This window comes from Ranitomeya imitator, chromosome 4, assembly GCF_032444005.1.
Source record: "Ranitomeya imitator isolate aRanImi1 chromosome 4, aRanImi1.pri, whole genome shotgun sequence".
NCBI classification, from domain to species: domain Eukaryota; kingdom Metazoa; phylum Chordata; class Amphibia; order Anura; family Dendrobatidae; genus Ranitomeya; species Ranitomeya imitator.
The window spans coordinates 483,947,161-483,964,642 of record NC_091285.1 but is presented as its reverse complement, the minus strand read 5'-3'; the positions used below and the strand labels follow the sequence as shown (position 1 = coordinate 483,964,642).

The 17,482-nt window shown below is 44.1% G+C and overlaps 1 protein-coding gene across 1 annotated transcript in view; it reads right to left on the bottom strand.

The window, feature by feature from the left end:
* The window catches only part of PRTG (protogenin), a 217,007-nt gene that overhangs the window by 108,021 nt on the left and 91,504 nt on the right, over positions 1 to 17,482 (bottom strand). The window contains exon 3 of the mRNA XM_069765951.1: positions 944 to 1,088. Coding sequence (XP_069622052.1) covers positions 944 to 1,088 — 145 coding nt within the window. The remainder of the gene's footprint in view (positions 1 to 943; positions 1,089 to 17,482) is intronic.

The following is a 17,482-nucleotide window of genomic DNA, read 5'->3' as shown; positions in this document are numbered from 1 at the left end:
CACGCGCTTGCCATCTTCCGTTCCTGGCGATGCATTGCGAAACTACCCAGAAGACTTAGCGGTCTCGCGATACCGCTAAGTCATCTGGGTAATTTCGCAATGCATCCTGGGAACGGAAGATGGCGGCAGCCGCGCGCGTATTGCCGGAGCTTCGGTGGATCCTAGGGGGTGAGTATATAACTTTTTTATTTTAATAATTTTTTTAACAGGGATATGGTGCCCACACTGCTGTATACTAAGTGGGCTGTGTTAGATACCGCGTGGCTGCTATATACTACATAGGCAGTGTTATATACTATTTGGGTTGTGTTAGATACCGCGTGGCTGCTATATACTGCGTGGGCAGTGTTATATACTACGTGGCTGCTATATACTGCGTGGGCTGTGCTATATATTACGTGGCCAGTGTTATATACTGCGTGGCCTGTGTTATGTACTGCGTCACCTGTGTTATATACTGCGTGGCTGCTATATACTGAGTGGGCTGTGTTATATACTATTTGGGCTGTGTTATATACTGCGTGGCCACTGTTATATATTGCGTGGCCTGTATTAATGCATCGGGTATTCTACAATATGTATGTATATAGCAGCCACATAGTATATAGCACAGGCCACGTAAATATGAACCTACTACTGATCAGATCCTATAAAATGCAGGCACTAAAAGGAGCACTAGTGTGAGAAACATGCCATACAGCCATCAATAAGGCCATCTATGGTCCTAAGCAAAAAAAAAAAAAAATATATATATATATATATATATATATATATATATATATATATATTGATTCATTCCATAAAATATAACATCACTGTGATGTATATCCAACCTGCTGATAATTGAAAAGACATTCAAGATGTGAGTCTTCTAGAACATATTACAGCACTATTAAGTTACAGGACATATGCAGATCAATTCTGTAAAAGACCGGTTACTTACCTGTCCATGGCAAGAGGTAGAGCTGTGCGATTTACTTCCCAAGTAATGACAGCTGGAGGGTTTGCGGTTATCCTACAAGAAAAACGTGCCATCCCTCCCACTTGCACCTTTATTGAAACTGGTTGTTCTTCAAAGGCAGACATAGCTGAAATATAAAATCAATCACGGTCTTAAAAAGCTATTCTGCCTAAAACTTCCACACATTTAATATTCAATTTTATTACAAATATTTAGTTATCATTTATGAAAATATTGGTTGACGGAATTTATGGAGCAGGACTACTGCCACCAGCAAGAGTATACGGTAATTTATGGAGCAGGAGCCACCAGCAAGAGTATTGTACTGCTAAATAAGCCACGTTTGGTCATCTGTAAATTTATTATCTGACCTATAAAGTGTGCGGTCTGACTCAGCTCACTGTGAGGGGAACGTGAATGGTTAGACATAGCGATTAGAATATTGAGTACACTGTACAATGGAGAATACCCTGGTGAAAGGTGAAAAGTGCATATAAGTAAGATCGCAAGATAATTTACAAGCACCCTGAACAATCACATTACAACAAAGACCTTCAAGCCAAGGAGTATTAGCACAAAGTCTTCCAAGTACGGCATATTCTGCAGACCACAATATGCAAGGTTGTTACTTCATATGTCTTCTCTGCATACAACCATTTCTACAGCTCCAGCATAATGGATATTTCTGACAATGGACAAAATGGAGCAAACGAAACCCTATCTTCAGGCAGGTGCACAAATCAGGTCTTCCAATAAATTCTTCACACTTACTTTACTTAGTTTGAAAAGGATTTCTATAAATTTTTTAGAATCGACTATTTATGATACATCTTCTTTCCTGAGATACTTACAGCCTTGACCACATAAGCCATCAAAGAGCAACTAAAGACCGATGAAAGAAAATAAACTTCAGTGAACAGGTGTGTTTATCGTCAGGAAACACTTATTTCTCAGCAGGGAAAAAATGTGGCTTCTTAAAACTTAAAATAAAGCATGAATTGGATTTCCTCCAACATCTGTAGATTGTTAAGAGTACAAGTATGACACACTTTATACCAATGTTGAAAGCATCTGTCAATATCGACAGGTTCGGGCCAACAATCACATGTATGGTGGCACTGACCAACTGCTGGGGGAGATGTCAATCGGGCATGTGATTTTGGACTGTGATCGCTTTGTTCTCACTGAGAATGCCCTATTGTATCTTTGGTATATTACTTGGATTCAAAATAGTTGCATTTACATAAGCAAGTTCCTCCGTATCTTTGTACTTTCCCTTCCATAGCACATAAGAGATATACTGGACCTCCTTCAAACACTTGAAGGGAACCATGTGAGAGAACAGGGCCGTATTAAGAGTTTCTGCTGCCCTAGGCACCTTTAGTGCTGCCTTCCCCTTTGGTGAGTATAACACTATCAGCAGTGACTTTGGCAAAAATTGCGGATGTGAAAGTAGCCTTTTGCAGCAGATCCGGCAGTTTTTCCACATCTGCTGCGTAACGGATCACTTACGGCAACACTGCATTTGGCTTCATTCATTTCCTATGGGATTTTGTGGACATTTGCAGCACTTGCCGCGATCCGGCAAATGCGGCATCATACCTCCCAACTTTTGAAGACAAGAAAGAGGGCTAAAGTTTGCGGCGCCGTGGCATGTTTTAGGCCACACCTCTGGCAAAACCCATTTCACAACTAGTCACACCCATATCCACACCCATTTAGTACTGCTGATCACACTGTTCCATAAACAATAAACAAAAAAATATGGCCACAGTGCTCCATACTGTATAATGACCAAACATGATGATCAGTACTGTATAATGGCCACACATGATGCTCCATGCTGTATAATGGCCACACATGATGCTGCGTACTGTATAATGGCCACACGTGATGCTCCCATCTTGCATCTTGCATGGCTTGGCTCCCCGTCCTCCTTCATATTCCCCCCGGCTGTCATACTCACCTTTCCCGCACCGCGCCGAACATCCCTCCATCTTTATCCCGGCGCAGCATCTCCTTCCTGCATGAGTGGTCATGTGGTACCGCTCATTAAGGTCATGAATATGTGTCCATATCCATCACCTTAATGAGCGGTACCACGTGACCGCTCACACAGGACGAGCTGCTGGCGCTGAGACCAGGCATCGCTGGAGTAGGGTGAGTATGACATCTTCAAGGAGGCAGGCAGGCGGGCGGGCGTCCGAGAGGGGGTGGTCGGTCGGGAGGTGACCCCGGACTTTAATTTTAAAAAAAAACATGCTCAGGTGCCGCCACCCCCCACCCCCGCATCGTCCCGCCCTAGGCATGTGCCCTCCAGTAAAAAAGGGAAAAATCTTCAGCTCACCCAAATGGAGTCCAAATTCCAAGAAGAAATCCGAGCAAGGATCAAGCGTGCAGCCAACAACGTCATGGATACAAAAGAAACGAGGGAGATCCAGCTCCAAGAAAGAGAAATAGTCTCTGATAAAATCCAAAATAGCTTTATTGTCATGAAAAAATTTAAAATGTGGACTCCAATGACAGCTGTGTTCTTAGTCCTCAGTATGAGGACTAAGAACACAGCTGTGTTCAAAACGCGTTCAGTGCAGTGAGAGCTGCTATGTGATTCCTTTGTTATACCACTTGTCATTGGAGTCCACATTTTAAATTTTTTCATGACAATAAAGCTATTTTGGATTTTATCAGAGACTATTTCTCTTTCCTGGAGCTGGATCTCCCTCGTTTCTTATGTGCCCTCCAGTGCCTAGTGGCAAATACGACCCTGTGAGAGAACATACACTTTTGGCCACTTCAGATGTGGAGGCATTATATAATAACATCTCACATGAGTTTGGCATCAAAGGAGTGTATCATTTTCTAACATCAAGATCAATTGTGTGCAGCAGACAATTATTTTGTTGTAAATCTCCTAAGGTTCACCATTATCCACAACTTCTTCCTCTTTGACAGGAAGTACTTCCACCAGCTCAGGGGCACTGTGATGGGGAGTCCCGGTGCCCCATCGTATGCCAACTTGTTCTAAGGCTGGTGTGAAGAAATTGTAGTCTTTGGGGATGAGGCAAGGTGGAGGCATCCCCACATAGGGGTCTGGTACAGATTTATCGATGATATACTCATTTGGTCAGGTACAAATGAGCAGTTCTTGGACTTTGTTACAGAACTCAATATCAATAGAGTGGGTTTGAAGTTTAGGTCTGAATCAAATTGTAATCAATTACCATTTCTGTTTGTATTAATTAAAAAACAACATCTGTCGTAAACCCACTAGTACCAACAGCCTCCTAAAGTGGGATAGCCACCATCCACCCCCTTCAAAAAAGGTATACCTAAGGGCCAGTTCTTCAGATTGAGGAGGAACAGCTCCAGCATCCATGAATTTCATAGACAGGCAAGAGATATGAATGGCAGATTCAGGGAAAATGGGTATTTACACTATATTTTGGATCTGACCCATACATTTGCAGAAAATTAAGACAGATAGTCCCTCCTTCTTAATCAAAATAATAAAGAATAAAACAACAAAATCTTGATGGTATCACAAGGATTATACGCACATATGACAAAATCCCATATACAAATAAATATGGGAGGGCAAGAAGAGATAAAAAAAATATTAAATGATAAAATAATTTTATTCATTTATATTAAAAACATAATATATAAAAAAGCAAAAGCAGAAATGCAGTTAGGGGACGCCGACAAGGAGGATATCACATCTCTCAGTTCATCTACTTACTTTCTCATGGATGATATAAGGGGTATATAATTTGACTGCGTTCCATGCGGATACCCGTATGTATTTCGTTGCCATGGAGTGTATACTTTCTGATATGGGCGATCACATGCCACTGCTCTTTATTGCACTGCGCATGCCCACAATGCATTTCACGGTGGAGCACATAGAGTGCACACTGCTGGTCACGTGAGGACCGCTGGTGCGCATTACAGTTGATGTGCGTCACTTCTGGACATGCACCGTACAGTTAGAGGGAGGGTCAGTAATATGGAATATGCATTCTATAACTATGGAGTAAGTCAATGGCATTATCCAGGATGTGTCTCACCCCCTCCTAACAGAAACAACAGTATTCTTTGGGGAGTGGTCTAAATATGTGAGATATTTAAACAGGACCCATGATAGCAGACATAATAAGACTGGATATCATTAATTAACATCAGGTCTCCTGATGAGCTGCACGGTGAAATGCGTTGAGACAAGTATATGAAGACATAGCTAGATAAGTAATACCCTTTATCTTGCATTTAATATGTCATTAATTACATTTATGTTGAAATTAGGGGCACATCTGGCCCTGCTGATCTAAAGCTATCTGAGATAGTATGGTTGGTTCCAGTACAGTATTAGGCAGTGGTGGCGAATCTATGGCACCCGTGACAGAGGGGGGACACGGAGTCCTCGCCGTTCCGCATCAGTGGAACGAGGACAGTGGGTGAGGACCCCCACAGCGCCAGCCCTTACATCGTCAGACACATATCTAGCTGAAGTGTATTACGGCGCATGAAAAGGTCAGGTCTGTGCACTGCATTACATGCTGCGGGACAATCAGGGGCCAGCAGCTGATGCTGGCGTACATGAGACTGGGCGCATGCCAGTGACGTCATACCAGGATGGGGAGAGCATATACCAGGATGGGGAGAGCATATACCAGGATGGGGAGAGCATATACCAGGATGGGGAGAGCATATACCAGGAAGGGGAGAGAGCATATACCAGGAAGGGGAGAGAGCATATACCAGGATGGGGAGAGCATATACCAGGATGGGGAGAGCATATACCAGGATGGGGAGAGCATATACCAGGATGGGGAGAGCATATACCAGGATGGGGAGAGCATATACCAGGATGGGGAGAGCATATACCAGGATGGGGAGAGCATATACCAGGAAGGGGAGAGAGCACATACCAGGAAGGGGAGAGAGCACATACCAGGAAGGGGAGAGCATATACCAGGATGGGGAGAGCATATACCAGGATGGGGAGAGCATATACCAGGAAGGGGAGAGAGCACATACCAGGAAGGGGAGAGAGCACATACCAGGAAGGGGAGAGCATATACCAGGATGGGGAGAGCATATACCAGGATGGGGAGAGCATATACCAGGATGGGGAGAGCATATACCAGGATGGGGAGAGCATATACCAGGAAGGGGAGAGAGCACATACCAGGAAGGGGAGAGCATATACCAGGATGGGGAGAGCATATACCAGGATGGGGAGAGCATATACCAGGATGGGGAGAGCATATACCAGGAAGGGGAGAGAGCACATACCAGGAAGGGGAGAGCATATACCAGGATGGGGAGAGCATATACCAGGAAGGGGAGAGAGCACATACCAGGAAGGGGAGAGAGCACATACCAGGAAGGGGAGAGAGCACATACCAGGAAGGGGAGAGCATATACCAGGATGGGGAGAGCATATACCAGGATGGGGAGAGCATATACCAGGAAGGGGAGAGAGCACATACCAGGAAGGGGAGAGCATATACCAGGATGGGGAGAGCATATACCAGGATGGGGAGAGCATATACCAGGATGGGGAGAGCATATACCAGGATGGGGAGAGCATATACCAGGAAGGGGAGAGAGCATATACCAGGAAGGGGAGAGCATATACCAGGATGGGGAGAGCATATACCAGGATGGGGAGAGCATATACCAGGATGGGGAGAGCATATACCAGGATGGGGAGAGCATATACCAGGATGGGGAGAGCATATACCAGGATGGGGAGAGCATATACCAGGAAGGGGAGAGAGCACATACCAGGAAGGGGAGAGCATATACCAGGATGGGGAGAACATATACCAGGATGGGGAGAGCATATACCAAGATGGGGAGAGCATATACCAGGATGGGGAGAGCATATACCAGGAAGGGGAGAGAGCATATACCAGGAAGGGGAGAGCATATACCAGGATGGGGAGAACATATGCCAGGATGGGGAGAACATATACCAGGATGGGGAGAGCATATACGAGGATGGGGAGAACATATACCAGGATGGGAAGAATATTCATTTATATATCTGCAGTCTGGTACCCCAGCTCCGGTCTGTGGCTGCTCTCTGCTGCCTCCACCTTCTCTCTGAAAGAGTTGATGTTGATAAACTAAAACTTCAGTATTCAGGTTAAATGGCCGCGTTGTCACTTTGCGATAAATAAGTGGGTTTTGGGTTGCAGTTTGGGCATTCTGTCTCTAAAAGATTTGTTATCACTGGCATAGGGCAACCCAGGGTCAGTCGCAGAGTTTATCCAGGGTGCCAACCTCTGTGGTTAGGCAAGGTTGAGCTTGTAACCCCTTAATGACCGCCAATACGTCTTTTAAGTGACCTGAGATATAAGAGAATAGCCTCCCCATACAGCTGACAATCCAGCAGCTGTGGGCTGTACACTATAGCTGACAACTTGCTGCATCAACCATGATCAGTGTTTGCACGGTCCAACTCTGTTTAACCCCTTAGATGCTGCTGTCATTAGTGACTACATAATTATAAATGGTTAACAGAGTGTGGGGGGCTTCCTATTTAACCAAATTGGTGCCCTCAGATCTTGATTTTGTGGTCCTGGTGTTTGCCATGGCAATTCATGACCAAATAGTGGCCTTAGAGTCTGATTGCTGTAGCAACTCCAGGCCTCGAGGGCCGCCAACAGTGCAAGTTTTCAGGATTTCTTTAGTATTGCATCGGTGGTAATGTGATCATCTGCACAGGTGATGATTCCAACCCCTGTGCAATACTAAGGAAATCCTGAAAACCTGCACTGTTGGCGGCCCTCGAGGCCTGGAGTTGGGGACCACTGCTGTAGCGTATATACTCGAGTATAAGCCGAGATTTTCAGCCCAAATTTTTGGGCTGAAAGTGCCCCTCTTGGCTTATACTCGAGTCACGGTGGGCGGCAGGGTCGGCGGGTGAGGGGGAGAGGGCGCTGAGGCATACTTACCTGCTTCCGGGGCTTCTGGCGCTGTCCCTGCAGTCTCACGGTCTCCGGGTGCCGCAGCTCTTCCCCTGTTCAGCGGTCACGTGGGACCGCTCATTAGAGAAATGAATATGGACTCCACTCTCATAGGGGTGGAGCCGCATATTAATTTCTCTAATGAGCGGTAACGGTGACCGCTGATAGAGGAAGAGGCTGCGGCACCGAAGACCAGCTGTCCGGGGGAAGGAGCGGGACGTTCGGGAGCAGGTGAGTATTACATATTCACCTGTCCGCTTTCCACACGCTGGGCGCCGCTCCATCTTCCCGGCGTCTCTCCGCACTGACTGTGCAGGTCAGAGGGTGCGATGGCGCATATAGTGTGCGCGCCGCCCTCTGCCTGATCAGTCAGTGCGGAGAGACGCCGGGACGGGACGCTGAGGAGCTGCAAGCAAGACAGGTGAGTATGGCATTTTTTTTTTTTTTTTATTATTGCAGCAGCAGCAATGGCACAGCTTTATAAGGAGCATCTATGAGGCAATGATGAACGGTGCAGAGCACTATATGGCACAGCTATGGGGCAATAATGAACGGTGCAGAGCACTATATGGCACAGCTATGGTGCAATAATGATCAGTGCAGAGCACTATATGGCACAGCTTTCTATGGTACATCTATGGGGCAATAATGAACGGTGCAGAGCACTATATGGCACAGCTATGGGGCAATAATGAACGGTGCAGAGCACTATATGGCACAGCTATGGGGCAATAATGAATGGTGCAGAGCACTATATGACACATCTTTCTATGGTACATCTATGGGGCAATAATGAACGGTGCAGAGCACTATATGGCCCAGCTATGGGGCAATAATGAACAGTGCAGAGCACTATAGAAAGCTGTGCCATATGGTACATCTATGGGGCAATAATGAACGGTGCAGAGCACTATATGGCACAGCTATGGGGCCATAATGAACGGTGCAGAGCACTATATGGCACAGCTTTCTTTGGTACATCTATGGGGCAATAATGAACGGTGCAGAGCACTATATGGCACAGCTGTGGGGCCATACTGAACGGTATGGAGCATCTATTTTAATTTTTGAAATTCACCGTTTCCACCCTAGGCTTATACTCGAGTCAATAAGTTTTCCCAGTTTTTTTGTGGCAAAATTAGGGGGGTCGGCTTATACTCGGGTCGGCTTATACTCGAGTATATACGGTAATCTGTTCAGAAGTTAGAGACATTTAGGTGGTAAAAATACACATTTTCATTCCTATCATGCCACTTTGCATTAATTCCTGTAAAGCACCTGAAGAGTTAATAAACGACCTGACTGCAGTTTTCAATATGTCTGGGGGTGCTGCTTTTAAAATGGTATCATGTTTGGGGGTTTCCCAATATATGAGACCCCCCTAAAGTCACTTCAAACATGGATAAGTCCGTAAAAAAATAAATTTTGTAAATTTCCTTGAAAAAAAATGAAAAATTGCTGCTACATTTTTAATCTTCCTAAAATGCTAACAAAATAAAATAACATTTTACAAATGATGCTGATGTAAAGCAGGCATGTGGGAAATGTTATTTATTAATGGTTTGCTGTGGTATGGCCATCTGGATTAAAGGGATAATCATTCAAAGTTTGAAAATTGCTAATTTTGTAACCTTTTTCTCAAATTTTTTATATTTTTTTATAAACTCAAAACATATTGACCTAAATTTACCATTATCATAAAGTATAATGTGTCACGAAAAAACAACCTCAAAATCATTGGAAATAGTTGAAACGTAGCAGAGTTATTACCACATAAAGTGACACTGGTCAGATTTCAAAAATTTTGCTCCGTCACTATTAACCCCTTCCCGACCTTTGACGCCACGTAGGCGTCATGAAAGTCGGTGCCAATCCGACCTGTGACGCCTATGTGGCGTCACGGAAAGATCGCGTCCCTGCAGATCAGGTGAAAGGGTTAACTCCCATTTCACCCGATCTGCAGGGACAGGGGGAGTGGTAGTTTAGCCCAGGGGGGGTGGCTTCACCCCCCCGTGGCTACGATCGCTCTGATTGGCTGTTGAAAGTGAAACTGTTAATCAGAGCGATTTGTAATATTCCACCTATTAAAACTGGTGAAATATTACAATCCAGCCATGGCCGATGCTGCAATATCATCGGCCATGGCTGGAAACACTAATGTGCCCCCACCCCACCGATCGCCCCCCCAAGCCACCGATCTGTCCGGTACACTGCTCCGGCTCCCCTCCGTCCTGTGCTCCGCTCCCCCGTGCTCTTGTCTGCTCCCCCCGTGCTCCGATCCAACCCCCCTGCACTCCGATCCACCCCCCCCGTGCATTATCCACCCCCCGTGCTCCGTTCCACCCCCCCGCGCTCCGATCACCCCCCCCCCCCGTGCTCCCCCCCACCCCCCCTGTGCTCCCCCCCACCCCCCCTGTGCTCCCCCCCACCCCATCATACTTACCGATCCTGCCGGGGTCCGTCCGTCTTCTCCCTGGGCACCGCCATCTTCCAAAATGGCGGGCGCATGCGCAGTGCGCCCGCCGAATCTGCCGGCAGGCAGATTCGTTCCAAAGTGCATTTTGATCACTGAGATATAATCTATCACAGTGATCAAAATAAAAAAAATAATAAATGACCCCCCCTTTGTCAACCCCATAGGTAGGGACAATAAAAAAATTAAGAATTTTTTTTTTTCCACTAAGGTTAGAATAGGGTTAGGGTTAGGGCTAGGGTTAGGGTTAGGGCTAGAGTTAGGGTTAGGGCTAGGGTTTCGGTATGTGCACACGTATTCTGTTCCTCTGCGGATTTTTCCGCTGCGGATTTGATAAATCCACAGTGCTAAACCGCTGCGGATTTATGGCGGATTTACCGCGGTTTTTCTGCGCATTTCACTGCGGTTTTACAACTGCGATTTTCTATTGGAGCAGTTGTAAAACCGCTGCGGAATCCGCAGAATCAAGTGACATGCTGCAGAATGTAAACCGCTGCGTTTCCGTGCAGTTTTTCTGCAGCATGTGTACAGCGATTTTTGTTTCCCATAGGTCTACATTGAACTGTAAACTCATGGGAAACTGCTGCGGATCTGCAGCGTTTTCCGCAGTGTGTGCACATACCTTTAGAATTAGGCTATGTGCACACGGTGCGGATTTGGCTGCGGATCTGCAGCGGATTGGCCGCTGCGGATTCGCAGCAGTGTTCAATCAGGTTTACAGTACCAAGTAAACCTATGGAAAACCAAATCCGCTGTGCCCATGGTGCGGAAAATACCGCGCGGAAACGCTGCGTTGTATTTTCCGAAGCATGTCAATTCTTTGTGCGGATTCCGCAGCGTTTTACACCTGTTCCTCAATAGGAATCCACAGGTGAAATCCGCACAAAAAAAACTGGAAATCCGCGGTAAATCCACAGGTAAAATGCAGTGCCTTTTACCCGCGGATTTTTCAAAAATGATGCTGAAAAATCTCACACGAATCTGCAACGTGGGCACATAGCCTTATGGTTAGGGTTGGAATTAGGGTTGTGGTTAGGGTTGTGATTAGGGTTATGGCTACAGTTGGGATTAGGGTTAGGGGTGTGGGGGGGTTAGTGTTTGAGGTAGAATTGAGGGGTTTCCACTGTTTAGGCATATCAGGGGTCTCCAAACGCAACATGGCGCCACCATGGATTCCAGCCAATCTTGTATTCAAAAAGTCAAATGGTGCTCCCTCACTTCCGAGCCCCGACATACGCCCAAACAGTGGTTCACCCCCACATATGGGGTATCAGTGTACTCAGGACAAACTGTGCAACAATTACTGGGGTCCAATTTCTCCTGTTACCCTTGTGAAAATAAAAAAATGCTTGCTAAAACATTTTTGAGGAAAGGAAAATGATTTTTTATTTTCACGGCTCTGCGTTGTAAACGTCTGTGAAGCACTTGGGGGTTCAAAGTGCTCACCACATATCTAGATAAGTTCCTTGGGGGGTCTAGTTTCTAAAATGGGGTCACTTGTGGGGGGTTTCTACTGTTTAGGCACACCAGGGGCTCTGCAAACGCAACGTGACGCCCGCAGACCATTCCATCAAAGTCTGCATTTCAAATGTCACTACTTCCCTTCTGAGCCCCGGCATGTGCCCAAACAGTGGTTTACCCCCACATATGGGGTATCAGCGTACTCAGGAGAAACTGGACAACAAATTTTGGGGTCAAATTTCTCCTGTTACCCTTGGGAAAATAAAAATTTGCAGGCTAAAAGATCATTTTTGAGAAAATAATTTTTTTTTTTTTTTCATGGCTCTGCGTTATAAACTTCTGTGGAGCACTTGGGGGTTCAAAGTCCTCACCACACATCTAGATTAGTTCCTTTGGGGGTCTAGTTTCCAAAATTGGGTCATCTGTGGGGGATCTCCAATGTTTAGGCACACAGGGGCTCTCCAAACGTGACATGGTGTCCGCTAATGATTGGAGCAAATTTTCCATTTAAAAAGCCAAATGGCGTGCCTTCCCTTCCGAGCCCTGCCGTGCGCCCAAACAGTGGTTTACCCTCACATATGGGGTATCAGCGTACTCAGGACAAACTGGACAACAACATTTGGGGTCCAATTTCTTCTATTACCCTTGGCAAAATAGGAAATTCCAGGCTAAAAAAACATTTTTGAGGAAAGAAAAATTATTTTTTATTTTCATGGCTCTGCGTTATAAACTTCTGTGAAGCACCTGGGGGTTTAAAGTGCTCAATATGCATCTAGATAAGTTCCTTGGGGGGTCTAGTTTCCAAAATGGGGTCACTTGTGGGGGAGCTCCAATGTTTAGGCACACAGGGGCTCTCCAAACGCGACATGGTGTCCGCTAACGATGGAGATAATTTTTCATTCAAAAAGTCAAATGGCGCTCCTTCCCTTCCGAGCCTTACCATGTGCCCAAACAGTGGTTTACCCCCATATGTGAGGTATCGGTGTACTCAGGAGAAATTGCCCAACAAATTTTAGGATCCATTTTATCCTGTTGCCCATGTGAAAATGAAAAAATTGAGGCTAAAAGAATTTTTTTGTGAAAAAAAGTACTTTTTCATTTTTACGGATCAATTTGTGAAGCACCTATGGATTCAAAGTGCTCACTATGCATCTAGATAAGTTCCTTGGGGCGTCTAGTTTCCAAAATGGGGTCACTTGTGGGGGAGCTCCAATTTTTAGGCACACGGGGGCTCTCCAAACGTGACATGGTGTCCGCTAAAGAGTGGAGCCAATTTTTCATTCAAAAAGTCAAATGGCGCTCCTTCCCTTCCCAGCCCTGCCGTGCGCCCAAACAGTGGTTTACCCCCACATATGAGGTATCAGCGTACTCAGGACAAATTGGACAACAACTTTCGTGGTTCAGTTTCTCCTTTTACTATTGGGAAAATAAAAAAATTGTTGCTAAAAGATAATTTTTGTGACTAAAAAGTTAAATGTTCATTTTTTCCTTCCATGTTGCTTCTGCTGCTGTGAAGTACCTGAAGGGTTAATAAACTTCTTGAATGTGGTTTTGAGTACCTTCAGGGGTGCAGTTTTTAGAATGGTGTCACTTTTGGGTATTTTCAGCCATATAGACCCCTCAAACTGACTTCAAATGTGAGGTGGTCCCTAAAAAAATGGTTTTGTAAATTTCGTTGTAAAAATGAGAAATCGCTGGTCAAATTTTAACCCTTATAACTTCCTAGCAAAAAAAAAAGTTGTTTCCAAAATTGTGCTGATGTAAAGTATACATGTGGGAAATGTTATTTATTAACTATTTTGTGTCACATAACTCTCTGGTTTAACAGAATAAAAATTCAAAATGTGAAAATTGCGAAATTTTCAAAATTTTCGCCAAATTTCCGTTTTTATCACAAATAAACACAGAATTTATTGACCTAAATTTACCACTAACATGAAGCCCAATATGTCACGAAAAAACAATCTGAGAACCGCTAGGATCCGTTGAAGCGTTCCTGAGTTATTACCTCATAAAGGGACACTGGTCAGAATTGCAAAAAACGGCAAGGTCTTTAAGGTCAAAATAGGCTGGGTCATGAAGAGGTTAAGGAAGTATTTTTCTATCATCAGTATCTCTTAATGAAAATATTTTCTCCGGATTGTAATGGGTACACATCTCACCCTTTGGTTGCTGTAAGACAATGTTGTATATAGACAGAGGTGTTTATTGATCCCGTTTATGTATCTGTTTTCAATCTGATGTAAATACATTAGTGTTAAGCTAATTAGGCCACAACAGGGCATGGTAGGGACAGCCACTGATGAGATGGGGCGCCACCCTCTGCTGTTAATGCATGTAGAAAAGCTGCGGAGACACCATCACGTGTTTTTCAACGCAAGCAATAAATAGCCAGGTCTTTCACCGGGAAGGAACAACCACTGAAACAGCTGTCTGTGGATAGATACCATGTTTTGGCATAGGTGGTTTTCCTTTTTGGATGTTGCCCTTCCCGTGGTTGCTCCTTCCCGGTGAAAGACCTGGCTATTTATTGCTTGCGTTGAGAAACACGTGATGGTGTCTCTGCGGCTTTTCTACATGCATTTGCATATTTCCCATAAGGGATGGGGGCAGTGTTCTGGATCACTGCGTTGAGAAACACGTGATGGTGTCTCCGCGGTGTTGGATGTTTTGATCTCCCCGAGGTCATTCATCCTTATGTTTATAACCCTCTGCTGTTAGGCAGAAGCTAATTATAGGCGAGTTATTTACATATGTTTATGTCTATTTATATTTGTTGGTGTTTGATATTTGCGCGTTGGGAGTCTGACCTTTTAATATTTAATAAAGTATTCAATTTTAATTAGAAGAGTCTGTATATGACAGCCTAATATTGTGAGACCTATTCCTTCTCTACTCAATATGTTTCAAAATTGACTCCCGGAGAGAGGTCCGTCAGCAGCTTTTCGACAGAGAACACAGGAGTGCTTGTCCAAACAAGCACCCCTTGTATGAGAGAGAGGTCTGTCGGCAGAACGATTGGTCAAAGCATTGCTCGGCCAACAGCCATGTAATATATATGGGGGCCTTAAGTGATGGCAGAACTGAAGGTTTTCCTAAACTGGAGGCAGCAATACTGGAAGACATTTTGCTCACTGGTGATTTTTTATCCATTAAATGGAAATGCTCTTTCAGCAAAATAAGTAATCATGTACAAGTCTACTGTAGTCATCTACAACCATAATATGTACATGTAGAATATTTCTCATTTAGAATTTGTGCTTTTGTTCTTTCACAGTTTAGATTACTGCCTGCCCATTGTTGGGCCATCAGCTGCAATGTCACTTCCAGGACACTTATGTCTTTTGTAGCAGCACAATATCTTACTGCTCCTTCTTATTCAGTGCTAATGTCAATTTAAAACCCAAACTGTAAAGGCAATGCGGTGATGGGAGCAACAAGCCATAAAGAGCCTGAACATCAAAGCTTGGGAGAAAGTTCTGTTGTTCCAGAAAACAGCTCCCTTCACAACACCATAAATGTAATTGCCTTTTTATGAGAGGTTCTCCCCTTTCTATTATTATGTAGATAGTTCTCAAGTTTACAACGTGACAAAAACCACACCAGCTATTGTATCCTACACACATCTCCATGCCTTCTGAAATGATCCTCATAGCACCTGTGCTTCCTCTACTGTGGACTGAAATGCGATTAATGTAAGATAAAATCTATTAGGGTATGTGTCCACCATCAGGAACAGCTGCGGGTCTGACGCTGCGTATTGATGCATTGACCAACCCGCAGCGACCACCTGTTACTGCATAGTGGATGAGATTTCAAGAAATTCCATGTCCACTACGTCCAGAGACGCTCTTGGCTCACTCGCGGACATCAAAATGTGCATCTTTCCAGACCGCAGCAGGTCAATTTATCTTGTGGAGGTGCTAGTCTCCCCAAGAGAAATTACATCAAGAAATGGATTGGATTCTGTGAACACATGCGGATTTACCTGCGTTCAATATAAGCAGTGCTTTGGACAAAGCGAACATGCGCTGCATCCAAAGCGCTGCTAGCTCCGGATCGTGGGCACCTGGCCTGAGCCAGAACCAAACAAAACCAAGAAAAATTGCATGTTCATCATATCTGAGCACATATTTATGTTCTACCACATCTCTTAATATCACAATGGGTTCGCAACCACACTCTTGGGCTACTTCAACATGTAGACCAATATTTCACCCAGCAATTACTGGACTCATTGGACTATGATTGAACTTATATTTTCAGCCCAAGATTGCAATAAGGCCAATACAATGTAGAAAGCAGACACTGAAGGCGAGAAGATATTACTTGCAGGTGTTATGCTTGAAAGAGCTTTCATGTATCAGTACCATGCTTGATTTTGCTTTTAATCCGAGAAGGTAGATGCATGGTATATTTCATTTTGTGGACACATCTTGCTAATTTGTTCTGTAGTTTACAAATGAAAATAACCTAAAAACACAATTGTTACTTCCCCAAGCTGTCAGACTTAATTACTATCAAATGCATTCAGACCATGTGTAACTCTAGTATGACCTTAGGGAATTAATCAGTCCAAGATGAAAGTTTATCAGATTTCACATTCATTGGCAGCGTCCGCTGATAATAGATAGTCACCTAGACCTCCCTAAAGGAAATTGGTTAATCCCTTCCTATATGAGTGTATATATGTAGTAGTACTACACTGGTCATGCAAAATGCGGAGGATTATATACATATATACAATAAGATACAAAAACAAAACATTTTTCCTGTAGCAGAGTCTATAGGTTCAGAAGCTTCACAAGCAATGTCCACATTTGCTATGTCAATCACCAAATTCTTTCAAAGTTCAGGATGTGAGGAGCTGCCCAGCAGCCATTACAACACAAAAACATTTCAAATGACCAGCTAAACACCCTTGTCCACATGGCAGTAATTAAAAGGTCAAGGAGCAAACAGCAAAATGTTTGAAAGGAAAAAAATCTCACATAATAAGCAACAAAAATAATTTCCACGGCAGAGAACAAATAGATTCATGAATTTGAAGGTAAAACATCTTCTTAGCTCATCAACCCCTAACATGTAGAATGGGCTTAAAGTTAAATAAAATGTAAGATTTAATTACTTTCAATGGCACAACCCTAAACTATGAATTACTTGATGAAGCACAGCCGGAGAAATTGTAGAATTATATATCCTACATGTAAAGAAAATAACCCCATTTGACGTGACTTGCTTGGCACAGTCCCCATTAACTTCCTGTGCTACATCCTTTCATTATCGGTGTTCGGACGTTTTAAAGTGTACGGTCAAGAGAGTCATCACCGTAAAAGGGAGGACGGACTCTCTACAAAGTTGGTATCTCGCATTTCTTTCTGTTAAGCGCATTACTTTGGAATAATCGAACATTGCCAATTAAGGCGTCTAATGGAAGTGGAAATAATCTTTGCACTCGTTGTTGGGTCTGAATCTGAAAGTAACCCATTCGGCTTAGTGAACGGATTGAACAATCACTATTTTATCAACAACAAATTACTGTGTTATGGTTAGTGTTTATTCCAGTTTTTACACACAAATACAAAAATTCAATATACAAAGGTTGTCTTA